Here is a 17,391-nt window from a genome sequence, read left to right as displayed (position 1 = left end):
TGAGGCATTCAGGGTTGGCTGCAATAAGGTGGGGGCCCTGCCCCGAGGGTTGAGTGGGTCGCACGCCTACCTCAGCCCGGGCCTGTAATGGTCACGGACGCCCACGGGTGCTTTGGGCAGTCGTGGAGCCCATTATCGCGAGCCTCCACGGATATATATATAATATATTGGCTATTGGATGTTACTCTTCCAGTCTTGGTGCGGAGCATATATGGGTTCTGACCTCACCCAAGCACCAAATGCATTTTTAAAGGAAATAAATGCAGACGGTATGACGGTCAGTATTGTTGGGGCCTGCGAGATAGGTCTTACCTCGGCTTCCCATGGTTGTCCGGTCTCCCAGTGCAGGTGTGCAAGGCACGGCAGTGGGGGGGGTTTGGAACACCTATGGTGCACAGTTAGGGTAGAGGGCCTGCTCCAGCAGCACCACATTGCACGATTTCCACACCCATGGAGACTCCTCCCACCCCAGCAACTTTCTTCACCACGTGGGTAGGTGTGGAGCCGGAGGGCAGGTGCCTCCGGTGGGGACTGGAGACTGCGAGAACCGGCCTTCAGCTGTGTACAATTGGGGTGCAATTTGTCCGGGTAAACATTTGCCTTATCTAGGAAGACAAGAGACAACGCTTTCCATTGCTGTTCTGCTGTCCTATCGGCAGTGGAGAGCATCTAGTCAAGTCTGTGTTTGAGCCAATGCGAAGCACATGATTTTAGCTTGCTTACTCATCCAAAAGGCAGGCCTCGCCACTAAACGTCCATGTCTGATTAAATAGCTCATCGTGGCTTCGCTGGAATCTGGGGGAAATTAGTAACCCTGGGCGTAGTACTACGCCACGCTCGTGGAGCGTGCGTAGTTTGTGCTACTACGCACTATGCGAATTTCACGTGGTACAGTGCAAAAACGTGTAGAGGGCATTTTTTCCTTGCTCGCGGTTCTCAACGTCAAGTTGGCGACCGCGAGCGAACAAAATCAACATCCCGGCAAGACTTTTTCCTCGTTCGTGATCAGCAACATCAAGTTGCCGATCGAGAGCGTGGAAAATAAACCTCCTGGCGAGATTCTCAACGCGGGTAGGTCAGGTTTCTCATTGCGATGAGAAACTACCAGTCCGAGTTGAGAAAGCTGATGCTAGAGTACAAATCTACTCGAGCAGCAGAAAACAACCATTTGCACTGTGCAAGATGCCGTTTGCACTGATTGCACAGTGCGGACAAGCATCCGGTACTGTACAATCAGTGCGAACAGCATTTTCCCTACCACATTACACAGTTTGCGTAGCGTGTGTAGAGCGAAGTGCACTTTGCAAAGCGCTACTACACAAACTACGCCTAGGGTTTGAAATTACCGGAACTCAGGAAGCCAATCACCTTGCGCACGCCGTGTCCTTTTGTGATGTGGCAGTCAAATAGAGTCTCTGTCACAATTCGCCAACAGAGAAATGTAGCATATTTAGGGATTTTCAACGGAGTTTAGACTTCTGGTATTTCCTGAGGTGCAGCCATTGCTGCCCCACAAATGTGAGCTGGCATATGGGAGGAGGTCTAAGGTGTTATGGGCATTTTAGGGTATATAGTGAAGGGGGATTGGCATAGGAGCACAACACCAGAGCTCTTTGGGGGTCGTGTCTGGCACTGACTAAAGCAAATGGTTGGGCAGCCTGTTAACTTGATTTGCTACGGCTGCAGCGCACCTCTCACAGTCAAAGAACAGCCAGGTTTCCCTGATACAATATTATCAGCTTTTTAATCTAATGGTTTCGGTGTTCTGTGTGCTCTTGTGACCCTAAAAGAGATGCCAGAATTAAAAGTCCAACCGTGCTCTCTGAAATCTCAAAAAAGGCTGCAGCGTGGAACCAGCCTGTCTCGGCCACCAGTAATAAGTGTTTGTCACCTTGGGGCAATTCAGTTACATTTACATTGAGCCTTGTACGTAATATTATTAGTGCTGTGACCTCAGCACAGCCACTATGATCCCTTGTTCAAGTCCATCCGAATGAATCAAACACAGTGCTCAGCACCAGAAGAGCGGTGCTGTGACTAGCGCTGTACCTTGGGAGCTGCACAAAGGACCAGTCGCCAAGCCCCCCCCAACTCTGGGAATAGAAAAGACCTCCTCTGATGACTGGGACCATGGAACAGTGCGAGGCGGGCATGAGGCGGTCTACAGGTATTTTGACTCTTCCTGGAGTTGCTGGGTGGGAGAAATGGTGTCTGCCAATATAGGTGCAGATATGTTGAAGCCCTTTGTATATCATATGTGTCAATATACACAATTGTGAATCAGCTACACATTTTACTATGTCTAGAATGGAGAAGGTGCTCTATGGCAGGAGCAATAGGGTACATCTGCCTCTATCGCCCTGAGTCTTAAAATGCATGGCTCCCTCAAGTACACAGGAGGGACACCGGGTGCAGGTATGCAGGAGGTGACACTGGGGGCAAGTATACACAAGGTGCAAGTACACAGGAGGGGACACTGTGTGCAACTACTCATGAGTAGACACGGTGTGCAAATACAAACGAGGTGACTCAGGGGCAGATGTAGGTGGCTAAATACTGAGCGGTAAAGCAAAAATTTGCAGACTTTGTGTTACCGACCGGTATTTGGCTGAGAGCAATGTAGGAGAGTTTAAACGTACTAGCAAAATAAGGAATCGCAAAATTTGCGATTCCTTATTTTGCTCTTGCATTTAAGGAATCGCTAATTGAGATTCCTTAAATGCAATGTAGGTAGCACAAAAGAAAGTGCACTTTAGGCTTACGGAATCGCTAATTACCACTAACTTCAAGTTGGTGATAATAAGCAATTTATTATAAAAAACACTTTTTTGCTTTTTTTAAAGTGACATGTGGCACACATTCATGCCCTTAGGGCATGTATGTGCGCCACATATGCACACATGCACATTTCAGGAGTGCAACAGGGTGTCCTTTTGATGCCCTGGCACCCTTGAAATAGCTCTCCCTATTTGCAGTTCTTTAATACTGAATCGCAAATAGTGAATATCTTCCCATTAATCCATATGGGCCTCCTAGCCAATAGGAATGAATGGGTAGGTATTCCTTATTAACAAATCTCAATTTGCGATTCGTTATTAAGGAATCGCTAATATTTTAGCGATTCCTACCTACATTTAATTTAGCGAGTCCTTAATAGCGATTCGGTAAAAATAGCCAATAAGGACTCACTAAATTTAATTTACCCACATCTGGCCATCAGTCTGCAAACTTAGGATGGACTGGGATTGGACCTCCAGTGGCCGAGATTAATTAAAGCACTTCATCCATTACTTTTGCATACTTGAAGTAAATATGCTGCTGCTCTACTAAGAAGAGCCTTTACTCTTTGACCTAAAGTATAGTAGTCATGCCCAAAGCACTATACCTGCCTATGGGAAATACAGCAGCACTGCTGAGATGGGCTACGTCTGCCCAACTGAAAGTATAGTAGTAAAGACAGCCAGGGACATTCCGCGAAACCAATAGTAGTTCTGTCAGAAGTGCTTAAATATTGCTTTAGCAGAACTACTGGAGTGCTGGAATGCCCAGCAACTCTGCTGTAAAGTACAGCACGGAAGCCTTAATAGTGTCTTAGTGATCCTGCACAGTGTTAGGAAGGCATCCTTAGAAGGGCTTGGAATCTACTGATGGAGTAAGGACTCATAGGAAAAGAGACTTGCATGAATACAATCCTCTCCGGTAACTGCTAACCCCGTATCAAAATTTGTATTGTGGAACTAACATGCATTTGCACGACATTTAAGTATAAGTTTGAAGCTTGCCTATGTGTCTTACTAACCAGTAACTCGAGAGAGATGCTAAAATGGCCACTAACTGAAATTCTTTAGTGCGCATGCATCTACTGCACCTACGTAGTATGACGTATCTATGCTTGGAGGGAAACTTTTTGCACTTGCGCACTAGATAATAAAATGGCCGCTTGAAACTCACATGCTTGCCACCTGCTTGCTGAAAAACTAAACCCAGCTATTATACTAATGCTAATGCGGTAAGAATAAGAATAAGTAAATGGGATTAGAGTAGAGATATGTGGTATACAGTGAAATCATTTATTAACATTTGTCTTTTTTGCCTCTTTCAATAGTTGCTTGTTATGGGCCAAGAGTCCTGAACTACAGTCTGTTCCCTCTCGTTCTACCGAACATGCGCAGTGAACCCAAACTGAAAGACGCAATGTCAACTTGAACATCGTCCAAGGCTGCAAGTTGTTACTTCCATGGGAACTGGAACGACAGTCCACTGAAATGCATGAGAACTACTGTTTCTTTTCTTCTAACATGTGACAATTACATTGTGAATACGGGTGGGAATAAAGACTGATGTATACAACTTAAGGGGTGGGATTTTAAACAAAGCTGAAAGAAAATATTAGAAAATAAGCATGGTGTGATGATCACCTCCTCTTGCCTTTCCAATCAGAGTTAGGAGTTCATAAATTTGAAACATTAATGGGTGGTATTAGCATACAGAAAGGTAAAATTGAGGTAGCATTAGTTAGCTAGTTAGCTCGAGATACCGGGATGCTGTCCGAAAGCACGGAGAACTCCCAGATAGAGATGCTGAATTGCTGAACCAATTATCTTGAGAAAATTAATTTAGAAGATCGCAAAAGAAACTCGAGGAAGAAGAATGTGTCAGAGAGGGGTGCTACGCAAGCGTCGGTGATAGAGAGGTCATCTGTCCTGTCCTGAATTCCTGTCCTGAAATCTTTGTTTGCCAGGTCTTTCCTGGGGGACCCCTTCCAATTCCTAGGCCTGGGAGTTGGTTTCCACACCATACTTGCTAATTATATCTATATCTGAATATGCGCTTATGTACTTTTCTCTCTATCCTCTCTCTTTCATGCAGTGTCATTGCAAAGTATAATTGGATAAAATTTTTGATTGAATATTTGAATCTTCCATCCTGTGAGAGATGGAGTGTGTTCTGTATTTTATAAGTAGTTCACATGAATTTTAATCTAAGATAAAGGTTTAAAAGACATCCCGACACTGTGATCATTTCTAAATGTGTAAATGTACTGAAATCTTATGTAATTTTACCATCAACTAGTTCCAACTGATGGTCCATTGACCAGAGGAAAGAACTTTTGATCAGTGAAAGATTAGTTGGGGATTAAAGAAAGCTAATCTAGAGAATTATAAAAACATGACCCCAGCGGTTATTGCCAGTGTGTTGTGAAGGAATTTATGGGCCCAGGTCAGTATGTGGAGTTAGATTACCTGTTGCTGGTAACCCGCTGGATCACTTCCATTAAAATAATAGCTACCTTTTATCAGAAATGCCTTTTCCCTCTGATGATGGGGTGCGTCAGCTCAGAAGTTCCTTACTTTTTCATAGAAATGTGTCCGATAGGCCCTAATGTACATATAACTTCCCTGCTTATAACGACCATGTCAGAAAACGTATCACAGACATGCTGAAGTGCTGGTACTGTGAGGTCTATCATTACAGTACAGCCGTTTAGGGTTAGAGTGGGTGTACTTCGGAACACTGAGAGACTAGTAGAAGTAGCCGTAAACTGGCAAACAATCAATATCACTAGATTAAAGCACGACTGACCTATTGTTGGCTCCTGTGGAAAATGAGGGATAATCATTTTCACAATAAAGGGGAGTTTTGCTTTTGGAATGAAAGGAATGGCTTCCTGAAATCCTACCCCATCCACTCAAGTGTGCACAGATGCAACACCAGTCAGGCAGGTTCTAGAGTGAGTCCACTGGGATGGGGTAAGGAATGTTTCCTAGCACTCACGTAAATGAGAATAAAGTAAGCATTGTTCGTTTCTACCTTTGGTGCTAGGGGTCTTCCTTTCAGCCGTGCTGCACGGTAGGAGAGCTGCACGCTCCGGGGGCGCCCGGTGCGAAGTAAGCCCCTCTTTTTCATCAGGGGTTCTTGATAGTCGGTGACCAATTTAGTGCAACATGACTAGCACTGGCAACTTCAGGTGACCATGCGTCAAGGTTCTATGAAGACACTCCTGAACAACTGAGTGACCATGGGTTCAACCTGATTTCGTTAGTTACTGAAAGTCAACTTCTAGCAAGTTTGTAGGTCACAGATACTCTGGGCCTTACCACATGTCCTTTGCCTTCTAAATAGGTAAACATTCAGCTGCATTGCCCACAGATTTAGGGTAAGGTTATGGGTGGGTTATATATATGGAGGCAAGGACAGAAGAGGGGGAACTATGTGGCACGCTAGGGAACATGATTTCAACTTAAATGTGTTATCCAATGACAACGACAGAGCTAGTGTTCGGGTCAGAACCCTTAGACCATCTAACAATGTGGTATCTGGTGTTTTTATCTGTACGAGTTAGCCAGAGTATTGTTCATGCACCTTACGCAATTACCAACCAGTGGCAGCATCAATAGTACTGGCAGGCTATGGGTCAAAAGTTTCAGGATGAGCTAATGGACAGGTACAATAGCAGAGGAGGCAGGACCATGCGGCAAGAAACACTAACCTCAGACCCCAGCTTACATGTGTTAATCCAATGCAGAGAGCGTCTAGGTTCGGGCAGGAACCAGTAGCACAGCAGGGTGCTTTAATATGTACTTTTACGCATGCAAATGGCACATTGGATAACAGGGCAAGATAATTACCCTGGGCCAGCAAATGGGGATGACTTCTGCAGTGATTAGCAGGCATGTTAATCAATACTTTGTTTCAATATGAAGGGAGGATTGGCTCACCCTGACATGCCTTACCTCCGACATGCCCTGGATGATAAAATGTTGTGCCTACTGAGGTTCTCAAAACCAAAGCGGTTGTTGTATCTTTCCAAACGGAAGAGATATGTTAGGTTCTTAATGGCTTGCTATGAAACACATTGGCGTGGGCAGTAAAAAATTTCTAGTTTCAACTGGGGATTCCCTCAGTCATGTCTGCATGTGCTCATTCATCAAGCTGCTGCGTCAGGTTGTTACCAGATGTCTTGGAGTGACAGGCAAATGCAATAAGGGAGCAGGTTTTAAGTTACAAGGTCACTTGCAGTGTCCTGCTGTCATTTTGACTGCTTGCATTGTGGCATCCCTCGCTGTCTTTTGTTCTATCTCTGCGATTGTTATTGGTGCAGTAGGTATTCTTCTGCTATTGATGTGTTCTCTGGTGCCTGCGTTTGGGGATGTGGTGACATGTAGTCTGCTGGGTTGTTTTCCTTTCCTGGCTTGTGCACGATCTTGACGTCATAACCCATCAGTCTTATTCTCCATCTTTCAATGTGTGATGGTATCTTTGCGCTTGGGTTTCCATATATTGTCACTAGGGTCTGATACAATGCTAAATGGTTTTCCGTAAATGAACAACCTCAGGTTGCGACATTTTCATGGGTTTAATATAAGCAAGACTCTTTGGCGGCAGATTAAAACCATTTCAGCAGGAATTACAAGGTAACTAGAAGGGAAACCGTACCCAGCTTGACTTCTGGGAGGGCTAACAAATCCGGGGATATCAAAGCAAACTAGGGCTATTTCTGGTTTAATCACCAAGAGTCACAGTTAGTCAGCAGGTAGGGTGTACCTGGGATCAGTCTACAGTAAGTAAGCCAGGGGGGCTATGTAAGTTGTCGCTCCTAAAAAGGTGAAGTGTCTGCAATAGGGGGCATAATACTAATATTCCCTCAAGCCGGTGGTGACACCATCCAGGGGTTCGCTATAGTTTAGTAATCAAAAGGGCTGTGCAAATGTCTGGGCCAACTCAGCAAAGTAGTTGCAGACTGGACCCATTCACTGCCCAGATAGCCAGTCAAGCTTGGCCGGTTGAGCAAGCGGAAATCTACAAGGGTGCGGCTGTCCCTTAGTTGGGAAAACAAGGTACTATAGCACATGAAAGGTTACAAGTTATAAAGAAGGTTGGCATGTCCATTATTTAAGTGAAGGCAGGTAGCCGTACTTAGTGTGTCCCCCCCCCTGTCCCTATCATCTTGTCTGCGCCATGGCTCACATTGGCGAAGTTTGAAAGTCATATTTTGCGCTAGGAGGGGGCATCAGCCTGGAATCACAGCAGTTATACAACAAAGGCAGAAGGGGAGGGGCTAGCAGGAAATAAGGCCAGGTTATAAAGCAGGTTGCGTGGGGTCTGGTGTGATGTCAGGGCAGTGCAATGGCTATACACGTGAAGAAGGGTACAGTTCCAGGAGCAGCGTGATTTCTCAAGCTAGCTATGGACAATTAGGGGTTGTCATTCCATATATGGGTGCTGCGACTCCAAGGAGGCCTGGCCCTTTGCACTTCAGGCAAGGGTATTTACTGGATTCATGCTGACAGCTCGCCCCTTACCAAAGTTCAGGTTGAGCAATTAATGTAGGCATACCTTGCATCATGCAGGTGGGACGATGGGAATCCCAATGCCTTAACAGTACTTTCGTCCGTAACCACCCAGGGGAGTGGCCGGAGGACAGGTTGAGTGAATTATGTACTGTACGAATTTTGAGTTTACCGAAGGCAACCCTGTGATGCATCAGGGGTTTGGTGGGGTGCAGCGTTAGTGTGTGAAATTATGGGCAATCTTGAGTAGTGGGATAGAATGGTGTGCAGTGCTTCAATAAATGTGTTTGGCAACCCAGCATTTCTGTATTTTGCAAGGATCAAAGGTCTGGGTGAATGGCTTTCGTGCGCCTTGAGAGGGCACAGGAATGGAGGCATGGGTGTCCTCCACCGAGTTAATTTGGTTGGGGATCCCAGGCATGCGCTGGAACCGCTTGCTGTAGAAGCTGCGGTACAGGCTGGGGGTGGGAGGGGGGGGGGGGGGGTGTCTCCCCTCCCAACATTTTGGTTATAAATCTGGGAGGCAAGGATTTGACTCTCATGGGTAGCAAGGCACTGCGGCAAGAAAGGAAATTCTCCATGTGCAAGTTAAACAACCTATTCGGGACATATGAGTTGTGGTGATCGGAGATAACCCCACGTTAAGGTGGAGTGGGGCCCGGTCAGGGGAGGCTGTGGAAACCTCATGCAGGAGAGTTTACAGTGCCATGCGCAAATTCACTGAACAGAGGGGGTTTGGCTTTATTAGACACGGTCTGCTGCATGCCAAGTCCACATGGTGTTTTGAAGAGGAGGGGGTCCACCTTTCTAGAGTGGGCATGGACTTGTTTTGTTGGACCTCGGCGAGGCCCTGGAATCAGCAGGATGTAGGTAAGACTGCCTGCCTTGGTGGGGGGCCCTGGTTGTGAGTGTCCACACCCAGAGCTGTGGCGGAGTTACAGGGCAATCCAGAGGCTGAAAGGTACATAGGGGTACCCTCTTCAGGAGCACAACATGGGTGCAAACGCCAAATATCCCCAGGTGGTCTTCGCGTTGGACCCTGGAGGAACGACGGCGCCTCGCTAGTCCTACAGGTGGTTGTAAACCGGAGCAACCGGGGGCTGCCTGGATACGCTCCGCCGCCCTCAAGGGCCGTGAGTAGATGGGTGGACTGGCGGTCTACAGGTGGGAAGGGGTAAACCCTCTCCCAGAATTGGTAAGCACTGATTGGTTAGTGCCACAATGCAATTTGGCTCATCAGGTGGGCAGGCAGCAGAGGGGCTGCCCACCCTTGGATCGTCCGTAAGCTAACCCACTATGTTGGCATATTTCAGTATGCAATTAAACCTGCAGCAATTTTCTCCACAGAAAAAGTGTCTTGTGTGTTTATTTCAATCAGGAGATTGCTATATGTGTGATGAGAAGTGTGTTGCCGATGTTGGCACTATGAGGTATACCAGGGGCTGCACTGTTGCATATTAGGATTTACTGGGGATATGATGGCTGCACTTAGCCTTGTGGGTTTGCCATTGCCATAAAATGGAATTACGTTCGCGTGATAGCCTGTTCTGGGTTATATGAGGCTTTTTGGGGCATTTGAGGTTGCACTCACCAGATATTGCTAGTACCTGGGCTTGTGATCCAGGTCCTTGAGAAATGAAGCTGTTTTCTGATATATGAGCTCGAACTTAAACAAGTGAGACTCAATCTGGACAAACTGTACCTGATATTTGGTGCCAGTATGTGGTCAAATGAAGCTACACAAGTCTTATGGTGGGTGATTCACAACTTATAATGGGTATACGTGGGTACATGAGGCTATGCCAGGTCATGTAATGGTTGCACTTGTCTTATAACATCTGTATCTGGATTTAGGATGGCTATGCATGGGCACATGAGACTCCACAAGGACATGTAATGGATGTACCTGTCTTATTACGGCTGAACCTGGGCGTGTGATGGCTACACATGGGCACAAGGCTATACCAGGTCATGTTTTGATTCCACCTGCCTTAGGACGTATGTGCCTGAGAATAGGTTCCTGTACTTGGGCATTTGAGGCACTCCATGAGCATGAAGAGGCCACTCTGGGCATATGGAAGTTGTGCCCGAGCATACAGTAGCTGCACTAAGATATAGGATGATATGATTAAGTATGGGCGAATTTTGAAAATCAGCGGTTCGCGAATTCACGCGAAATCGCAAAAACAATTAACGAATTTAAGGATTTCCCCGCAAAATCACGGATTGCGATTTTGCACCATACTTAACTGGAGTACTTTCTACTGGCTAATTGGTAAGTGCTACCTCGTTGGGTACATGTATAGTGCTTTTCCTGCACTACAGCTGCGTAGGGCCAAAAGAGTTGCCTCCAGTGACCATGTGTGTGTAACTTTGCCATTGCACCAAATGGGCGCCGGGGTCCCTCGAGTGAGCTGTCCATCATAGTGGCTAAAGGGCGGGAAGACTATGCACACCGCTAGTGTGTGGGGGGGGGGGGGGGGGGCAAACGGGGGGGTGCTTCTATGCGAGTTCACATGCCTCTTCTGTGTATAAACGGACAGGCACCGATCAGAGCAGCAGATGGGGAGAAAGAAGCTTGTGGTCACAGGAACTGCACGGGGATAGAGCTCGTGAAAGTCAAGGATACAAAGGCCTCCATCAAGCATCATAGCTATTTTTTTACTGTAGATATGGGGAGAACACACACCTGCCCAGCCGCGACAAAAAGCACATTTTTTTGGGGCTGATTAAGGAGTTACTGAATTTGACCTTCAACTCAGGCACTTGCTTTATCTACATCTGTAAGTGCTTCCTGCAGGAGCCTCGTTGTATACTTGTAACTATTCTCTGACCCTGAGCAGGGTCAGAGAATAGTTGCAAGTAGGCAAAAAGGCGCCGCTCAGGAAGCACTTACAGGGTTACAGCAGGTGCCCAAGTGGAAGTTAATTTTTGTAACCATTTTGTAAATGGTTACAAAGAAATTAGCTTCAACTTGGGCACCTGCTGTAACCCTGTAAGTGCTTCCTGAGCAAAATTTGTACCGCTCGCGGATTCAGCCGTGATTTCGCACGGATCGCGGAGAAAATCCGCAAATTCCGCAAGCGGAACTAATTTTCCGCCCATACTTAGATATGATGGCTGTACCCAGACACATGAAGGCAGTGCCTGGCTTTAGATGGCAGTGTATTGTCATCTCATAGTTGCACATTTGACATCTCATGGCGGAGCGATTATTTAATATATAGATGGTAACTAAAATAGAAGTTGGCCTATTTTATTAATTAGTCAGGTATGTGTATACTTTTCTATTTCTTTTTGGGTTCTGATATCTGGGGACATCTCTTTCTGTAATGTTTTCATGGGCACAAGTTATGTGATGTCTATTCCTGTGATGTAATTCAGGGAGTTTGTGTTATCCCAATGATATTGGTGAATTAATTGTAATATTATTAACTCTTCTGTGGGATTACCAATTAAACTGTTAATTGCAGAATATTCTCATAGCATGTTAACAACTCACAAACACAATATTGCAGACTTTGGGATTTCAAAAGGCTAGGTTTCTTTAGCAATGAAGAGAAATTGTTCTGCCCTCACCTTGGTCACCCACTTGCTCCTTGAGCCACTGCGCCATGGCAGCCACGCTTATGTTGTTGGTGACATCCAAGATCACTGTTTTCAACCGCTGGGAGGTGGCTTCCTTAAGCTGCTCTGCCCCCTTCTGCGTCAGGCACGCTGCCAGCACCCGCAGCCCTCGCTCATCGAGCTGCCGCGCCAGCTTGTTCCCAAAGCCAGAGTCGCAGCCAGTGATCAGCACATACTTATTAGGGAGATTTGGGACCCTCTGCCTCTCCCTGTACCAGCGAAAGAGAAAGTACAGCCCCAGTAGTGCAGTCAGGTACAGAAGCATCTTGGAGTCTCAGACTGTGCCTGCAGATGGTGAAGAAGAGATGAAAACAGTCTGATGACTGAATGATTGAAGCATTTCAGCAAAACTAGAATGCCCGGAATTCAGCAGGTCCGACTAAACAACATTAGAAACTGCCTCACAATAAGAGCCTTCTACAGCTGTTCAACAAAGCTTGCTAAAAATGATGATTAAGGCTAAAGTGAAAATGTGAAATGCAACATCACCAAGGAAGGCTGTAGTACCAGAATATTGTAGAGGTATTATTGTCCAGTTAGTAATGGAAAATCTACACCCAATGGAACAATATTTTTGTAAACAATATTTAAAGAATGTGATCAGAAGATGTTAAACAAGCTGGAGGTGAACTCCAGCTCCTATGTTTAAGTCCTGATTATTAGGCAGTACCATTGCCAATGCAGGCCGGTGCATCCTCTGTAGTAGAGAATTCCAATCAACCATGAGGGCGGTTTCCTTTTCAGAGGACCTTCTGGAAAGAGCATGTATTGCACTCTTCCTGTAATGCATTCTGTTGTCTCTCTCCCTAAATCTAATTTCCTATATATAATCACCAGGGCCCTGCTCTGGAAGGAATCTTTGTTTATTTCCCTCAGGTGGGTCCTCAAGACAAAGGAAAAGGAGTGGAATTACACTTGGGGATGGACTGTGCATGTTTTTATCTGTGGACAGTATCTGTTCTTTATCTTAAAACCAACTTCCAGACAAAACAAAGATGTTTGTGATCAGCAAAGGGTAAACCTCATGAGAGATACGCCACTAGTGGTGGCAAACCACCTGCGGTGCACACAAGTTCCAATAGTTGTAGCCAATATTGAACATTCTATTCTCATGTTTGAGAGCATTTATATATATCAAGAGAGGGGGGCTAGGAGCTTGTTGTGGTCCAGTACCCGTGCTCCTTGTGCTAGACACTAATCAAACAAGCATTGGCATAGCCAATAGGTCTCACCTTTGGGACCTTATAAGTATTTAATTATGCAGCACAATATCATTGGTGCAACATCAACTGTTGCATGGCTAAACACTTATAAAGTCCCAAATGCGAGACTTATTGGGTACCACTTCTCAAATGTCCGGATACCCATGGTGGATAGAACTGCCTGCACCCTTGAACCCATTTATAGTTGGTACTCACCCCTGGAATGCCCATTCTAGTGCTAATGATGGTCCGAATTCTAAATAGCTGCATGTGAGAAACTGGGAATTTTTACATTCTAGCATGCTTGGTTGTATTAGAGATGAATAGTTTATTTGTTTGAGCATATGCGGATTCCTATCTCATAGCACACCTACAAATGCACTTCCTTGCTCCATTCACAAATGAGCGTTGTCTCTACATATACGACATCAAAGAGTGGACTTGCGTCGCGTGTCGGATTCACTGCTACATCCGGAGGCCTCCATGCACGGTTATTGTCATGTTGCATACAATTCAATAAGCACGTTTTCAAAGATCAGCTCATCTTTGAATTAAGGCGCTTCGAGAAAGAGAGGTTGGTAATTTCTGCCTCTGTGATAGTGAGTCAATCTTGTGTGCACTTTTGGAGTGGCAGAAGATAAACTAGCACTTAATCTCGTATATTGCAGTACACTTGCAGGACCGACACAGATCCATGTACAGGTAGGCACACGTTTTGTTCGTATTAGGGTACATGGGCTCTGGAGTTCCCATTAAAAGATCTGTAATTAAGTTGCTTACTGTCGAGTCCTAGGATTAGCTGTGCAGCGCAGGTAGCAGGGGCGCGCAATCAAGGACTCAGGACACGCTGTTACTCTCCGCGTGGTCCGTACTAACCCCGTGGCCACGCCTCTCTTTATTTAAAGCCTACGCGACCGTGACGTATCACGGCCGCGCTAACGCACTGCTGCGTACGTGACAACTCTCCCGCACGCATGCGGCTTCTAGAACATTACATCCCTTTCAACCTTTATTAAAGTTCGAAATTCAGAAACAAAAACGGGCAACCAGCCTACTATAAAAAGTCTTGGCAGTTCAAACAGTTATAAGCGACACCAGGCATAACTAGAACAAAAGTCAAAAATGGCCGGCAGGCCTGTTACCAGTTCATGTCGCAGATACCGCCATCTCAGCCCACAGCAAAGTCCGCTAGTTGCGAGGAGGGTGCGGGGTTTCTTCTCAGTCCATATCCCGGGGCCTCTCCCCTGAACAGGACACTCCGTGGAGCACTCGATAGGACCGGGACAGGCGATGAATCACCTCCGGGGGTCCGAAGGCTCTCGGTGTCAGCTATCCCCGGGCTCGGAGGGCCTGCTTCTGTTCTCTCTCCCGAGCCTCTTGGCACTGCCGGCGATGCCGGGGTATTCGATGTGGAAGGGCTCGGCCCTGCTGGACCTTGTTCCTGGCTGGGGCGATCTCCGGCGGGGGCTGTTGCTCGCTTGAACAATGACACGTTCCGGGTGACACTTTCGCCATCTCTCTGGGCGGTTATCATCGTGCCAGACCGACGTGTGACAGTCCAGGGATGGGGCTCAAAGGGGAGCCGGAACTTGCTTCTCGGGAACCGGTCTCGTACATAGACCCAGTCTCGCTCCTCGATCGGGGAGTTCCTGCTCCTGCGCCTGAAACTGGCATATTTGTTTGAACGCCTCCGATTGTCTTGGGCCAGCTGTGAATTTGCTCTCGTGGGAGTCCAGGTGCGGTGGTGAGGAATAGTATCTCGGACTATTCGGCCCATGGTGGAGGGTCCCGGGGCCGCGGTTGTAGTGCGGTGGGGTGTAAGCCTATATTCGTGTAGGAAGGTGTACAGGGCCCTCTCGACCGGTGTCTCCTCTGCTTGAGCAATTCGTATCACTTTATTTAGGGTCCTCATAAATCGCTCCACTTCTCCGTTGGCCTGGGGCCATCTGGGGGTGATTTTCCTGTGGTGAATTCCCCATTCGTGGAGGTAGTCCGCGAATTCCTGGCTTTGAAATGGGGGCCCATAGTCCGTCTTCATTTGCTCGAAAATTCCGTGTGTGGCGATTTCCTTTTCTAATTTGGTGACCACTTCCTTGGCGGTCAGCGATGATATGATTTCGACTTCAGGGTATCTTGTAAGGTCGTCGATGACGACGAGCATGTGGCGGCCGTCTGGAAGGTGACCAAAATCGACACTCACTCGCTCCCAGGGTTTTGTCGGTTCGTCTTCGGTGATGATTGGTGCCAGGGTATCCGATGGGCCGGCCGCCTGGCACCAGTGGCATGCTTTCACCCACTGCTCAACCTTCTCATCCATTCCAGGGAACCAGATTTTCGCCCGGAGCCTGCTCTTTGTTTTCACGATCCCTTGGTGGCCACGGTGGGCGAGTTCTATGGCCTGTTGTGACAGACTTGCCGGCATGACAATTCTGGGTCCACGGAGGAGACATCCCTGGGTGTCCACTGATAGTTCGTCTTTCACTCTGAGGATTGCCTCGAGGACTCCCCGTGCCTCCGGAGTTCGTTGACTTAGGGAATTGGCTAGTGACTTCCAGTCGCCGCTTCTGGATGCTTCAATTGCCAATTGGAGGGGCTCATCATTGCGGGTCGCGTCCACAATTTGATCGATGCTGATTGGCAGGGGTCTGGAGCGCTCCAGAATGTTCCTGACATACTCTTCCGTGTCCTCGGCGTCTTCCCTTTCTTGCGTGGTGGCCGCCCGAGGATGCCGGGATAAGTAGTCGGCCGGGTTGTTCACTCCGGGCTTGAACTCTAACCTGTAGTCATATTCCTGGTGCTGCAGGATCCACTTTTCAATCCTCGGGGGAGGTTTAGACACAGAGCCCCTGAACAGGGGAAGCAGGGGTTAATGATCAGTGAATACGGTAAAAGGGTGACCGTATACGTACACATGAAAATGCTGGCATGCCCAATGTATCGCGATGGCCTCTCTTTCAATTTGTGAGTACCTCTGTTCGGTCTCTGTGAGGGAGCGGCTCGCGTAGGCTATTGGCACCCAGTCCTCTCCGTTTCGACTCTGAGTCAGTACAGCTCCAAGCCCGTGGGGGCTGGCGTCCACTGCGATGTTCGTTGACTTTGTGGGGTCAAAATAGGACAGGGTGGTGTCCGCGGACAAGGTGGCCTTGGTGTTCTGGAATGCCAGCTCTTTTTCCTCTCCCCAGTGCCATGAAGTGGTGGTCTTCGTGAGTTCCCTTAGCGGTCTGGTGAGGTTGGAGAGGTCTGGGATGAACCTCCCGCAGAAATTCACCATCCCAAGAAAGCTCCGGACCTCCGACACGTTGGTGGGGGCAGGTGCGGCCTGTACATCCTTCACCTTCTCGGGGTCTGGCGCTACTCCCTTGTCGGAGAAGGTGTACCCGAAGAAACTGATGGTGTTCCTCAGGAACTGGCATTTCTCTCAGTGGAGGGTGAGGCCTGAGTCTCGGATCCTCTGTAGCACGCTCCTGAGTCTCTGGTGGTGCTCCTCGATGGTGTCGGCATAAATCAACAGATCATCGCTGACGTTGAGGGCTCCGGTTATTCCGCTCAGCACCTCTCGAATGGTGTTTTGAAACACTTCAGCCGCACTCGAGATCCCAAAGTTGAGTCTTCGGTATCGTCTGAGCCCGACGTGAGTGGAGAACGTCGTGATACATCTTGAGTCGGGGTGTAGGGGCAGCTGGTGATAGCCCGACCTCAAGTCAACTTTAGAAAACCATTTTGCCCCGTTCAGCTCTCCTAATATATCGTCTATTGTGGGCGTCAGATGTCTCTCTCGTTTGACGGCAGCGTTGGGTAAACGCATGTCTACGCAGATGCGCACTAGGCCTGGTTGCTTGGGTTTTCGCGCCACTACGATCGGCGACACCCAGGGGGTGGGGCCGCTGACCTTCTCGATGATTCCTTGCTTTTCGAGGCTCTCCAGTTCCTGTTCCACTTTCTTCCGGAGGTGGAAGGCAATTCTTCGATGGCGTAGGGCTACTGGCTGTATGGATTGGTCGATATGTAGGGATACCTCTTTCCCTCTGAGGCACCCGATGCCTTTGAAGACATCGTCGAATTCTTCGATGATTGTCTCAAGTTCCTCCTCTAGAACCGCCATGGCGAAGGATATGAGGTGGAGTTCTTCCGCCGTTTGACCACTCAGCAGCATTCCGTTACCTTCCTTGGTGACATAGATCGTGGATGACGCCTTTTTGTCCTGGTGGTAGATATCTGACTGGAAGCATCCGACCAACGGGATGGGTGTCTTTTGGCTATAAGCGAAAACC

The 17,391-nt window shown here is 47.6% G+C and overlaps 2 protein-coding genes across 2 annotated transcripts in view; one reads left to right on the top strand and one right to left on the bottom strand.

The window, feature by feature from the left end:
- The window catches only part of LOC147684903 (fez family zinc finger protein 2-like), a 63,720-nt gene extending 53,491 nt beyond the window's left edge, over positions 1–10,229 (top strand). Inside the window, exon 3 of the mRNA XM_086942271.1 lies at positions 10,146–10,229. Within this exon, the coding sequence (XP_086798397.1) occupies positions 10,146–10,229 (84 nt within the window). The remainder of the gene's footprint in view (positions 1–10,145) is intronic.
- LOC147684902 (retinol dehydrogenase 7-like) overlaps positions 1–17,391 on the bottom strand; it is a 202,374-nt gene that overhangs the window by 146,236 nt on the left and 38,747 nt on the right. The window contains exon 2 of the mRNA XM_086940793.1: positions 11,871–12,203. Within this exon, the coding sequence (XP_086796919.1) occupies positions 11,871–12,183 (313 nt within the window). The 5' untranslated portion in view covers positions 12,184–12,203. The remainder of the gene's footprint in view (positions 1–11,870; positions 12,204–17,391) is intronic.

The sequence above is a fragment of the Lissotriton vulgaris genome, chromosome 10 (assembly GCF_964263255.1).
Source record: "Lissotriton vulgaris chromosome 10, aLisVul1.2, whole genome shotgun sequence".
Taxonomy (NCBI): domain Eukaryota; kingdom Metazoa; phylum Chordata; class Amphibia; order Caudata; family Salamandridae; genus Lissotriton; species Lissotriton vulgaris.
The sequence above is the reverse complement of the archived record's forward strand: the minus strand, read 5'-3'. Positions and strand labels throughout refer to the sequence as shown.